Consider the following 13,824-nt stretch of genomic DNA (forward strand, 5'->3'; position numbering starts at 1 on the left):
GCGGGCGCGGGGCGGGGACACCGCTCGTGACGTCACGCCGCGGTGACGCCATCGCTCCGTCGCCGCGCGCCCGGCGCCGCCATGTTCAAGGTGAGGAAGGGTCCCCGCGGCCGGGCCGGGGCCGCGCCGCCGCCTCCCCCGCTCCGCCCGCGGGCTCTGCCTTTAGCTCTTCGCAGGCTCTTAGTTCCACTCTCCTTGCAGCTGCTTAGTCGCTCCTTTTAGCGCTTCAGAACCGCGTGTCCTCCGTGTTGCATGAAAAGAGAACATTCCTTGCTTAAACTGCGCCTGGGATACAGCCGCGCGCAGCTGTGTTGCCGCATAGCTTGGATTCGTGCGTGCAGATCACATTCCTTCTTTACAGCTGCTTCTTCTTTTGAAATTGCTTCCAGCAGCGCGGAGCTGTGTTACTGTAGAATCTGGGTTCGTGCAGTTGTCGCTTGAAAGCGTCGACTCGGGCTTGAGGAGTGTCCCTTTAGTGCGTGAAGGTTGTCCGTGAAGCCTGCGAAAAGCGCGGTCCGGGTCTCGCTGTCTCAAAGGTCTTTGCCTCTGATAAGAGCAGCCCCAGATCCCATCAGCCTAAAAGCGAGCTCTGTGTGTCAGTAAGATAGTTGTTACGGCTACTTTTTAAAAAAAAAACCAACCAAAAACCTGGTGCTGCTCGATTGTCGATACTCAATTTCCTTGGTACCACTTTCTGTGTCAAATATTGATAATATGTCTAGATACCAATATCCTGAGTATACCAAATACTAATACATAACTGAAACACAGTAAGTTGCGTCTCAACATGAGGAAGAACTTTACATTGAGATGGCAGAGCACTGGAACAGACTGCCCAGGGAGGTCGTGGAGTCTCTGGCGATACTCAAAGCCCACCTGGACATGTTCCTGTGTCACCTGCTCCAGGTCACCCTGGCTTGGTGGTGGGGTTCGACTGGATGATCTCCAGAGGTCCCTTCCAGCCCTGACAATTCTATGAATCTGTGGTACTGATGTGCTGAGCCTTCACTTGCTCTGCTCTTTTCACAACTTTTTTCTTTTCGTGCTTTAATGTTGTGGCAGCTGCTGGAATTCTTTTGTTCTCAGAATCATTGAGAATTCCATAATTGATACTGAATTGTCATTAGAGGGGTTATATGTGAACCTATGCATTTAGGCAGTATGCATAATATGAGTACTTTTATACAGCCAGTGAGGATTTAGGTGCTGCAGGCCAACCTGATGTTATGCCTCTGAGAGCCAAAGGGGAAGGTGGCTTTTTGTCCTTTTTTTGTCCAGGGTATTTGTGCTTCAGGGACAGGAGTGTTCAAGAGTTTGGATTTTGGTTTTATGTTTTTATAGTTCAGGTTGAGAAATAGGAGGAAGAATAGAAAAAGAAGAGAAAAATGAAGCAGTTACATACATTAGGGCCAGTACCAGCCTTCTCAAAAGTAGGGTCAAGCTTTTCCTATGTGGTGTCTAAAGACAAACTTGAATTCTTCAGCTAGAGAGGAGTAAATGTATCTTTTTTACTTAAAATAGCTGCAGAGCACTGCCAATAGAAAAGAATGTCAGCTCTGCTTTTCTGATACTGGCTGCATGGCTGTAAGACTGGCAGGCTGAAGGCACAGCTCAATCAGTCAAAATGTTTACTAAACCAGTTGTTTTAGTAATACATGGTTAGTATGGAATTCAAAAATGAGATCCTAGAGGGAGTTTTGGAAACAAGAAGTGCAGCAGTTGATCTTTCATACTCCCAAATAAATACCTCTGTTTGCACAAATATGCAGTATTTCAGCAGCAGTTCTGTCTGTCCCATAAGGCTGATGTAGGGGACCATTACAGTATGACTTGAACAGCACATTTAAGAAGAGATTCAACTTGCACTTTTAGTGGTTAATTTCATTTTGCTAAGAAGTAGAACTGATGGAAAATGTCTGCACTTCAGTATCTTGATAATATAAACAGTTGACCTTTTCAGTCTGAGTAGTTTTGTGATTGCCAATACTGTTTTGTGAAACCAAGGTGCTTCCAGTGTTGTGCTCTGCTGTTTGTGTCTTTATATAAAAATCTCAAATATTTAAAGCATTTGGATTTATGGTTTCTGCTGGTGACGCTTAGCACCATTTACTGTTTGAAAACATATTTCAGAATGAAAATGCATTTAGATTTTTGCCTTTTCAGTGTCACAACAATTTTGCAGTGAAAAAAGGAAAGATTGAGGAAATAAACTCTACAGCTATTAATGGTTAGTAGCATTTGTTTTTGTCCTGGCTAATGGAAGTATGTGAAAAGTGTTTAAGCAAACACTATTATAGATTATCCTTGTCTTTCCTTGGCTGTGAAACAGCTGATCCAGTCATTGTGGTGTTTCATTTATAGTGCTTTAGTAATGAGTCCATAAATTCAGACAAGGAAAAACTTCCATTGTAAGCAAGTTTTTCCATACATTTTGACCCATCAGATCCCTTATGTCTTCCAGAAAAGCACTCCTGAGACCTAGTTCTTGTGTGCTGTTTTCTACGCATAAATGAACGTTTTCAGGAAGTTTGACAACTATATCATCTAATTTTTAGTTGGATGTGTCCCTTGGTTACATTTAATAAACATTCCACCTGCAAAGCAGTGGAAGAAATTTAAGCTGCAAATGCGCAACTGCTTACAAGAAGCTGATGAGGTCTGGATAATTTTAAAGCTGTTTTCTAACAGTTCTGGAACAAACAGAAAGAGCAACTGTGCCATGGCTGGGCCAGTTACCGCCGTTACAGCACGAAGGACGTGCTGGTTTGACCACGGCTTCAGTCTCACAAGCAGCTAGGTCAATGCAACAGACCCTATTAGTTCCGAAAAGGAAGAGGCCTTGCTGCCTTCTCCTTTCTCATCCCTTCTTCCCTGGACCACACAGTTCCTCTGGTGCTTGTCAGGCTGTTTCATGGATGGGTTCAATTTACTAATCCCGCACAAAGCTCTCCACTTCTCTTTCAGGATTAATCTTTTGCCAAATTGGCAAGGTGAATTGCCTCACAGTGGAAGCATCCGGCCACCAAAGCTAGGGCAAGGTGAGCAGCAGGACTTCGGGGAGCCAGTGCTGGAGAGGAGCCACACGCCTCCAGTTTGGTTTTAGATCCACTCGTGCTGTAACCTGATCCAGCAAAAACCAGGCTGTTGTAACTCTGCACATTTCCATGAGCAGTAACAGGAGTATGAGACATTAAAAGCTTTCCCACTGACATTTCTGGAGTTATACTTTGCTGTTAATAAGGATGTGCGTTTGCTGGAAAATGCTCTCTTGGCATTCTTGGTTTACTGTGCAGCTAAGATTTTTATCTTCTGTTTTTTAAGTTGAAGCAGAATTTCTCATTAAGAAATAAAATTTAGTGTAGGTCCTGAATATTGGAAGAATTATATCCACCTTACTCATGGTGGTTGTATTGTGTGATTGGATTGAATTTAGAGTATTCAAAAAACAGTCTAGTAATTGGTGTTTCTGACAGAGGAGACATTCCTAAAATTCTTAGAAAGTACTGATTTTGTTCTGGTATTTATAGCTGTAGGTCTTATTGTTTTCCTAAATGTAGATGCAAATATTAAGTAGAAGTAAAACACTGAACTTCTTGGTACTAACTATGGAAAAATTGAGGTATTATGGGCATTCATGAAGATTAAAATATTAATATAATCTTGCTATTTAAACTGAGGAAGTTAATACAAAAATTATTTCAAATGAGAGAAAATGAGATCTTTTTTGTGAGATGAAAACTGGTGAGATTAGCCTTTATTTCTTCTAGATTAGTGTTTATTTCTACTGTGTCTGTTAGCCTTAGGCTTTTCCAACTACCATCTGGAGTCATTTAGATGTTACCATGTGGGTGCCTGAGAGCATTAGGTTGTGTACTGCTGACCGCCCTTTCTCCTAATTTCCAAGCATCTTAATATATCACTTTTTACCATGTAGAGGGACATAAACATTGTCTACCTGGATATGTTCAAACGTGTTGCTGTTTTGTTTGCACATAATGATGTACTTGTCTTCCTATAATGTTTCCAGGTAATTCGGCTGGGGGCCACCCCTGTCAGCCTGGGCTTGCTCTCTATCCAGGTTTATGCTGCTTCTTCAGAGAAGACTTCCAAAAAAGAGTTGCTGAAAATTGAGGAGGTAAGTGTGGTTAGAGCCTTAGTGCTCTTCTATCTAAAGAATTCTGAAAAATACTTATTTTGATGTGTGAAAGCATTTAGGTACATCTTGTCACCTTTTGTATTCATGCCTTGATATTTGCTTCTCAATTTTCCACAACAGACACATCTGTATAGTTTTGCTTTTATCTGGGCATCACATTTGATGTTCTTCACTTGATAGTGCCAGGCTTGCTTGTGTGTAAGATCTTTTTCCTACATAAAAGCCTTGTATTCTTCATTCAGAAATTATGTTTTCATGTTTGTAGATTTACTTATTGGTATATTTCAAATCCACAGGAATATTTTCTTTGCTTTTTATCCAGATAATACCACTTACTTTTTGCTGTAAGTACTGTTGGTAAATTCTAATAAAAAATCATTTATGTTCTCCACTAAAACAGGAAATCGGAGTGTTTTATTTCTAAAAACATTCTCTTTTTTATGATCCAAATTCTTGTCTGGCAATACTTTGAATCCACTATAGTAGCCTACAGAATTTTACCAGTTTTTCTTTATTCACAGTATTCAGACCTAAGCAACAACAAATACAATAAGTAGTGGTAATAAATACCCGCTATATCTTCATTTCTTTAAGATGTTACAGATGTCTTGCTTATAAGTAGAGCTTTAAAATACCCTGTCAAACTGTAGATTCACCAGCATTGTTGCACAGGCTTTTAAAAGTCTCCAACATTAAAAAAAAAATTAATAGAAGTAGTTCATAACTAAATCCAGCTTTATATCCATGAAAGCGTGCAGTTGTTTAAAGTTGTTTCAATCCAAGCTGAAGTGTTGTTACATAAGCACTAGAACTAAGTTAGACTCGTGTTTGTGCATACTTAGGTGTTTTGGCTGTGTCTGCATGGGCAGTTCCCTTGTACAGAGTGAGAGGAGCCGTAGTTGCTGTGGGCTCCTGGCCCTCCCTGGCCCGGGAGCCTCAGCCTGGGCTGTCGCGTGCCCAACCTCTGCTGGCCTGAGTCAGGCGTGAGGCAGCAGCGTGGAGTTCATGTGAGCTGAGTAATGGGCTTGCCATCAACTCCAGCACAGCAGAATGTGCAAGCCATGGAGTTTTGGCTGCCTTTCTTGCCATTCACAGGGTGTTAGTTTGGATCTCTACTGTGTCAGCTGTCTAGTTTCATAAAATATATGGGAATTTCCTTATCTCCGAGGCTTCTGTCCCTGTGCCAGACACTGCTGTTAGGTTGTCCAACAGGATCAAAGTTCAGCTTGTGACTATGATTGCCAGGGATGACCAGGTTTCCTAGGGAAATGAGGCTGAAAATCCTTGTCTTTCAAAGTATTATGGGAAATCCAGCTGCACAAGTTATCAACTTATTGGAGAAATTCTATGTAATTTTATGTTATGGTTAGCAGGTTTTTTGATTATGACAGACAGTTCTTTTCCAGCTGATCATGAGAAGAGGGCTAGCTAGCTACATTTTAATGCAGCAATACTTGCAGTCATCAGTTTATAATAAACTACTAAATGGAGTATAAATATGGTATAAAATATAAGCTTTTTATACTAAACATCAGTGTAGTATATAAACTGCTCGAAATTTTAATATGTTTTGTTTTGATCTGAACTTTGCTGTTCATCTTCAACAGTACAGACTTCGGTCTTTTTTTTTTAATGGAATACAATTTCAAATATGCTTAGGTAATTGTAGTAAATGTTGTGATTCTCCACCCTAAAGAGGGTGGTTTAGCATTTATTATGTGCAGGTGCCCATTGCTCGTTACAGTTCCTCTTTGCTCAGTGCCAGGGTGCCATTAGTGCTGTCAGTTGCTGATGTGGTTAATGACCAAAGGTTGGGATGTTGTACCATTTTCCTGCTCAGTAACAAACAGGCACATTTGTGTTGGATGTTACCTTTGTTAGAAGCTGCTTAGGCTCTTTAATGATGGCTTGTGCAAATATAGAAAATGATTGATTGTGATTTCTAGTACATTCAGTATGTTAACTGGGAACCAGAAGTGCTGATTAAGGTGAGAAACATTTTTCACAATTATGTTGTGTGTTCTTATTAAACTAGTTTAATATTAATTTATAACTTGTGACTTGGATCATATAGCAGCTATGAATGAATTGTATAGCAGTTAGAAGTCATCTTCATCATAATTATGTGCTGTATAATTAAACTTTGCTCATAATGGTTGTCTCAGAGCTGTGTGAATTTTTATTATGCATTGTTTATGTAGTAAGCACAGTGTTAGGTGTTCTCTGCTTGGACTGTTCATGCCCTGAAGACCTACTTACAGAATTACACCTTTGTTTTTAACATCTTGTTTGCTAATATTCACAGCTGTCACTGTACTCCTCCCCAGCTCGTGAGACTAAATATGTGGAGAATCCCAAAACGGAGTTGGAAGAGGGAGTTTCCCGTTTACGGCATGTTATGGAGCCATATACAGCCTGGTGTCAGGTATAATGGTTTGTATTGCAGCTGGTGATGGTTCGGGGATAAAGCTCCAGCTGGCATTGTGGTTTGCTTTTTCAGAGTTGGAAGTAACAGATAGCAGCAAAATAAAAGTTAATAGCTGTAAAAGCATTTCTCAAAAATGCTGCATCACCTAAAGTTTTCTGCATTGCTTAAAATTTACCACAGTTCAGGTCATATTTTATTTACCCTCTTGTCACACAAAACCAGTTGTGTCTCTATACTAGCTGAACTAAACCCTGGATTTAGGGGTTCACCTTCCAAAAGAATGAAAAGAAAATTAACTAAAGCATAGAATTGTTTTCTGAAGTGAACTTTAGGCTTAAATATACCTAGAGATAACTGAATTTGGCACTTTTCTGTGGCTGAGGAAGATAGGATAGTGGTATTTGAAGTTTTCATGCTCAAGGAGGCCTTAAATTATCAAGCAGTGTGTTTTGGAGCAGCAAAACCAAGTTGCCCTCACTGCAACTGTGACAAAACACAACTTAGCAAAAAATAAATCAGTGTTTGCTGAACTGGAATGTTGAGGGAAGGAATGCAGCTCTCTGGAAGAGAGAAAATCCCATACCACTAAGCAGTGGTAAACCTAATCCCCAGACCTAGCCCCAAAACCTTCTCATATCATTAGGTAGTATGTTTAGAGTAAATAGTCATTAAATACAAAAACAGTCTCTGTAGCAGAGAGGAAAACCAAGATTTTTGTAGTCAAGGCCTAAATTGTTAGTATTAGATTGCAAAGCCCCAGGATGGCTTTCTTGCTTTTTCCTGCTCAGGAAATGTTGAGTGTTACTTTTGAAGCAAGGGCATCCTTGCCCTGTGGTTGCCTCTTGGCAACTTAAGTTGAGTTGCTGCTTTTCTGTCTGGCTGTTATGAATCCCCTTAAGGTGCAAGCTGTTTGCCCAGCTCTCCATTGAAAGCCAAGCTGTGCAGATCAGGGTGTCCTTTCTGCCTGGAAATTTTCTTTGGTGGTACCTTTAATAGGATTGAAACATTTTTGCAGAGTTACTCAATCTAATGCTTCTGAAGTGCCACCAGCAGGAGCACTGGCTGCAGTTTGAAAAAGGAAGGGGAGGCTTTCTGCAGGATAGTCAGAGCTCTGGCCTCCTGAACACATGGGTTTTGGTTGGTTACCTGTGTAACCCTAACTGGGGAACGAAATTGGAGAGGAGGTTAGTTCCCACTAGGACTAACTAAAGATAAGCCTTTAACCTTGCTTTATGTCTTGCTAACCTGTTGTAATCCTGTTTGTTTTATTTTTTTTGTCTGTCTGGTGATCATTGACATCAGATGTGCTCTTCTGCTCACACACAACAAGCCATTTGCTGGCAGTGGTTTACTGACTCATTTTATGAAGTGGGCACGTAAACTTCATGGGTTTGGGGCAACCTTACTTGCCTAACCGTAGTCGGAGGTAGCTTTGATTTTGCACCCCCTTCCCATCCTTGCTGTGTTGAAGAAAGTAATATTTAGGTGTGTCTTAGTTGTCTTTAAAATCAAAAATAACCCAGGACAATGAGAATAAAATTGGTTGTGTTTGTATATCCATTTTACTTTTTCAAAATTAGTTAACTATAGTGGAAATGCAGCTCAAAACCTCATGTAGAAATGGGCCAGTTGTGTTTCAGCTGTGACAGAAGATCAGACTTAGTCTCTGGCATCTTTAGAGCAAGTTTGTCTTAAATTGGCTTTTCGTAAGACCAGTAGCCATTTAGAGTTATGCTGTGTGTCACATGTTAACACTTTTTCAGTCTCATGACAGATGAGGTTTTTTTATATCACTCTTGCCAGTGAGGAGATGAAAGTTCTAAAGATATTATCCCCATCCAGATGCAGTTCAGGTGGAATTGCAAGACTATTCTCTGCGTTAGCTTTGGGCATATATATGTATGAATTTGTTCCCTAATTTTTAGTCAGCCTTACACTGTCTCTCTGTAGGATTATTAGCATAAATAACAATCAGCAGAGTTCTTTTTATTGAGATTTTCTCTTCTGTTTTGATAAAAGGCAATGTGAATTCTTCCTGAATATTTTCAGTCTGAAAAAAACGGGGAGCTAGTCTGTGGGGTTTATGCAGTGTCTTTGATTTACTTTGGACATCTATGGACATCTCATTTTCCAAGTCACTTCAAAATGCAGTCTTGTTAGCCTAAGACAGTCTTCTGGAAAGTGGAATTTATCACCTTGCAGAATGAGTCACATACCCCTGTGAAGTGTGAAGAAGTAGTTTATTGCAATATTATACTTCTTTTCTTTGCATTACCTCAAGTATTTTTGCAATACCTACATACACTGAGAAACCTGAGATAATTCTGAGTTGCAGCTGCCTGATCTCAATAAAATACTGAGATTGACATCTGTGCTTTGAAGTATTATATTTCATCTTTTCCAAAGACTGCTTTGAGAAAAATCTGTAAGTTATGCTAAATGTAATGTTGAGCAAGCATAGCCCTGTAAGTGAAGGGTGGAAGTGGGAATAAAAGTAAGTTATTTTAGGGACCCATCATTTTTTTCTTTAGTGTTTTTTTTTGTCTCCTTTCTTTGTCAGGTCAGTTACAGTCTATAGGTAATATTTTAGTTACTTGGTATCTATTTACCCTTGTTCTCTTTTTTTTTTAGGATCTTTATGCCAAAGCTATGCCCAAATTAGAAAAAGCTGTTGAGCATGGTAGAGGTAAATCAGCTTAGTTTTCTTCACTAGCAATTTAAAATGCAGGACTATGCTATGTCTTTAGTTTAAAGGGAATTCCATTAAGCATCACTGTATGTATAATTTCTAATGCATTTAAAACTACTTTATTTCCACTGTGTATCTGTTTGAATTTCCTTTGTGGGTCACTTATGACACTACATTTCTAAACAATTAAAACTAGAGACCAGCATTTATGTTTATCAATGTCATTAAAAATTAGTTATGCAGGAAAAGAAGGGGAAAAACCCTCACAATTTGTTCCCAGCCAGCTGTATTTGCTTGACTCAGCCTGTAGCAGTATTTGCTTGACCCAGCTTAGTAGCTGAAACCTACTGTAAAGTATATTACTTGTTGCTAGCATTAGGTCTTTTGTTTGTAATGTTTATCCTTGTCATTTTGGTTTTCTTCCATAGATCTTAATTTGTTTTTGTGAGCATCCTTTCATACTTATGCTTACCAGGACTGAGCATGGATGCTATGTAGAGCACATTTCAGATACTGCACCTCTTTTCTTTAAACTTAGTGGTTTCAGTCCTTTGAATTCGTTTGCATGGAAGATTTTCCATAGTTTCCGTTCCCCCCACCAGACTCCCATCTTCAAGTGCACTTTGTTTTTGCTGTGTCTTTCCATTGTTCTGTGATGTGGTTTTTGTACAATACTTTACTGAAACTAATTCTTGTTAACATGTAACTGTAAAATGCCATTTTGTAAAGGTTTTTATCATTTAATTTGAAAAAGACATGATTGAGATACAAAAGAGGAAAACAAAACAGATGGCCCAGGAGCAAAGACAAAGCTCCTATGAAAATTGATAAATACAATACAATGCTCAGTTTCATTCATGTGTCACTAGAGAAGATCTCAAAGGCTTTGAATTTTTTGCCAGCATATCTAAAATGGGCATGATAATTAAATGTGTTTTGATAACTCTTTGTGTTTTGTAACAATTGCCAGCGTGTATTGATGATTCCTTATCACAAAAACACTTTCACATTACATTAAAGCACTTTGTTCTGGCTTCTTTTCAGAGGGCTATGAATTTCTCCAAAAACCCCCTGCTGGATTTTATCCAAGACTTGGTGTGATAAGTTTTGCTGGAATTATTGGATTGTTTCTTGCTAGAGGTAAGTGAGAACCATTTGAACTGGTTATGTTACGATTTTGGGTAATTTATTTGTGGGTTTTAGGGTACTAATTTTTAATTGTGACAATGAGATCTGACTAAACTGTACAAGCATGTTTCTACAATGTTGCTTCAATTATAAAGAAACTTCATGGAAAAGGTGTTTAATAACCAACAATTATTGTTTTATCCCTGCTGTATTTGTTACTAGAATCTAGTCTTCTGTATTTCCCTGTTGTAGCTTAGTATAACAAAAATGGGGAAGGACTGGTTTGGTACTTTTTAGCCTAAAAATATTTTTAATTTTTGAAGTTCTTGATCACATATGGCCCTGTAGAAAACAACAGGGGAGTGAATTATGGTAAAATACAGATGTTCCTGAACTATGATGTTTGTCCAATTAGGTGTATATTTGAGTTTCTTCTGAGTATTATGTGTCCAGGCACAGAACTGCTGCAGATGGTGATTCAGCAAATAGACTTGTGAACTCTGGGTGTACTATAAATACCTGCACATTTTGCACTACAGAAAAGTGATACAGTTAATTTCATCACCCTTGTTGAAGAAATGTTCATGCTTTCCTAAAAAGAAGCGTTAGTTTAAGAAATGTTAAGTGTGAAAAATTATTTTGTGCTTACGTTGAGATATTCTTAATGCAGTGAAATGTAGGTAACAGAACTTTAAAGCTGTAGAATTTAAATACCAGTGAGGAGATGGTTTGGACAAAAATAAACCTTTTTGGGGCCTGAATGTGTTGAACAAACTGGAAGAGTGTGCTTGGCTGTATAGAAATTAGAAGTGCACCTCAAAATACTTAATTTTCCTGTGAAGCTGGTGAAAGTAGTACTTTATTTTTTTCCTAAATGACAGCTGCTCACTAAGTAGAGAATACAGTATTCAAAGTTTAATCATGTGAATATTGTGCAGTCATCCAGCTTGGTTTAAAATGCCATTGGAGATAATTAGTTTTAACCTTGTGTTGCAAATGGAGTCATGCACTTCACTTGTAAGAGAGAGCAGCAATGTGCTTATTGATACAAAGCAATGATGTAAAAAGATTTGACAGCAAGGTTCACCTGATCAGTTAGTGCATAGAGGACAGGTCAGACAGACCTGTCTGGGGAGGATCATTGAGTCACAGGGTTCAGAGACAACCTCCTTCCTTTCTAGACTCCTACTCCGAGGAGCTCAGGTGAAGCTGTGTCCAGTCCTAGTCCCAGACTCGGTCAGCAGTTTATGCCCAAAGGATTATATGTGCACAGTGAATCTAAGATATGATCTTAGTGAAGCTTACAATGTTTAGCAAACTATTAGGGAGGCCTCTACTGATCAGAGTGATTATGTTTCTTAAGAAACTGGTAGGATGGAAGAGAAAATACACTAAACTGTATTTAAGAGACTTGTATATAAATAAAATGTTGGGGCCATTCAGCTGTCTTGGTTAACAATGGTTTGTGTTTGTTGATTTTTTGTTACAAAACAGGATCAAAAATAAAGAAGTTAGTGTATCCTGCAGCTCTCATGGGTATCGGTACCTCCCTGTATTACCCTCAGCAAGCAGTTGCTATTGCGAAGGTCAGTGATGATACCTTTCTTTGGAGAAGTCTCTTTTACTTTGATTGTTGCCTCCTAGCTTCAAATTAACTGGTCATCCATGTTTAAAAGCCATGTCAGTGGCAATTAACAACATTTCAGTTATTTTGTCAAAGCAGATGCAGTCTGGGCTGAAAGACAATCGGACATGTTCCTTTCAGTGACTTTTTTTTTAACATCTGCAGTAGTGTCTTCAGTTAGAGGAATGTCATTTCCTTTCAGAATCTCTAACCTCATGTAACACTAAATTAACATAAATATGCTAAGTGAGTATGGTTTGTGTGTTTACTTACAATACTAAGGAAGCCTGAAATATCTTGTGAGCAAATGAAAACAGTGTTTGAAATAAAAAAAAAAAAGAGTTCTATAGAGAAGTCATATCATAACATTTTGAGATAAATGTTATTGACATTTTCTGCCTTTTTTTGGTTAGGGTTTTAAGAAAGATAGCATGCATATTCTGGAATGGGATAAGAATTCTGCTGCAAACTTACTGGATGCCTTCCCTGTTCCTGGATTTGTTGTTCCAGGCACAAAGAAACATGTTAACTTGCAGTTGCTTAAGAGAGTTTCCTGTGAGAGCAAGAACTGAAGAGACCACAGAATTGCTTACAGCCCCTGCTGATGTTAGGTCATGTGCCTTGCTCTCCACACTTAGTGGTACTGGCAGATTCCTCAGTTCTCCACCACACTGTGTTTCAAATCCAGCTTTTAACCACTCACAGTGCACATACTTGTATCTTTCAGAAATTCTTTATGTTTCAGCCTTTGGTAAATTTGCTATCTAGTTGTTGGGCACTTGCTAATAACTCTGAGATGTCAGAATGGTAATATGATATTCTCAAGAACATATGATGTTCTTTAAAAACTGAAAGGTCATTGACTTAGGGAGAGTCAAAACTGCTGAGTTTGAACTCTGCCAGTGTGGTGGTACTCTGATCTTTGATGGAATCTTTTTTTAGTGCTTCCAGGATTCAGATGCTCTAAATACAGATAATTCTGTTGGCTTATTCTCAGAGAGTGAAAATTATGCAAGTGGCAGGAAAAAAACCCATCAACATTTAAGAAGCGTAGACATTTCTGTTGGAAACTGTATTAAAATTCTGCTTGCCTTCTGAACAGTGAAGTGGGAAGTGATTGAACACTGTTCAAACTGATGTTACTGTTTTTAAAGAAGCTCAGTTCAGGCTTAACTATGGATTTGCTGCTAACAGCTTCACAATACTTAGTTTATTTTATGAGAACTTTGAAGTGCATGATTGCTCTTTGATTAATTCACAGTTCTTAGTTTGACTGTAATGAAAAATCTGATAGGAGATTGGAATAGGTTTAGCTTTGTTGACTTGGTCTGGACAGTAGACGTATGAATTTGGAAACTTCTGTGGGGAGAGTAATATCCTAGATACTGTTTTGGTTCCTCTAATCTATCTTGTGCTTTTCTTTTCTTAAAAAAGCGAAGTTTTAAGCATATCATATCTTACCATCCATAATTTTTAGGCTTTAGTCTGAAATTGGAAACATCTTCCTCTCTATTAATTATTTTTAAATGTTTCATAAGCCTTTCAAAAAATGTCTGTAAACCTAGAAAGGAATGTCTGCAGTACAAAGCTCACTTGCTAAGTTAATAAAACAATATAGAAAATATTCTGGAACATAAATTTTAATTAGTTATTTTATTTTCTATATTATGTTCTTTTATTTTTCTTCCACGCTTAAGTACTTCATCACTGCTTTTTCTTTTACAGTTGTATAATTCCCTTCATTGGGTCTTGCGTTGTTTATTTTTTTTTTAGTTTAGGGGTGTTTTGTTTCCTTCCCA

At 38.5% G+C, this 13,824-nt stretch overlaps 1 protein-coding gene across 2 annotated transcripts in view; it reads left to right on the plus strand.

Moving 5' to 3' along the window:
• Nucleotides 1-13,824, plus strand: part of APOO (apolipoprotein O) — a 27,795-nt gene continuing 13,971 nt past the window's right edge. The window contains exons 1-6 of one of the 2 annotated variants that reach the window (XM_042036090.1): nt 1-90; nt 4,028-4,135; nt 6,462-6,581; nt 9,216-9,270; nt 10,318-10,413; nt 11,896-11,987. In XM_042036090.1, coding sequence (XP_041892024.1) covers nt 82-90; nt 4,028-4,135; nt 6,462-6,581; nt 9,216-9,270; nt 10,318-10,413; nt 11,896-11,987 — 480 coding nt within the window. In that variant the 5' untranslated portion in view covers nt 1-81. Of the gene's footprint in view, nt 91-128; nt 2,228-4,027; nt 4,136-6,461; nt 6,582-9,215; nt 9,271-10,317; nt 10,414-11,895; nt 11,988-13,824 lie in introns of those variants that run through there. The other variant, XM_042036099.1, reaches the window with a different exon arrangement.

The sequence above is a fragment of the Corvus kubaryi genome, unplaced genomic scaffold, assembly GCF_017639235.1.
Source record: "Corvus kubaryi isolate FWS band 111438036 unplaced genomic scaffold, C.kubaryi_AGA036_p1.0 133, whole genome shotgun sequence".
In the NCBI taxonomy this organism is placed as follows: Eukaryota; Metazoa; Chordata; class Aves; order Passeriformes; family Corvidae; genus Corvus; species Corvus kubaryi.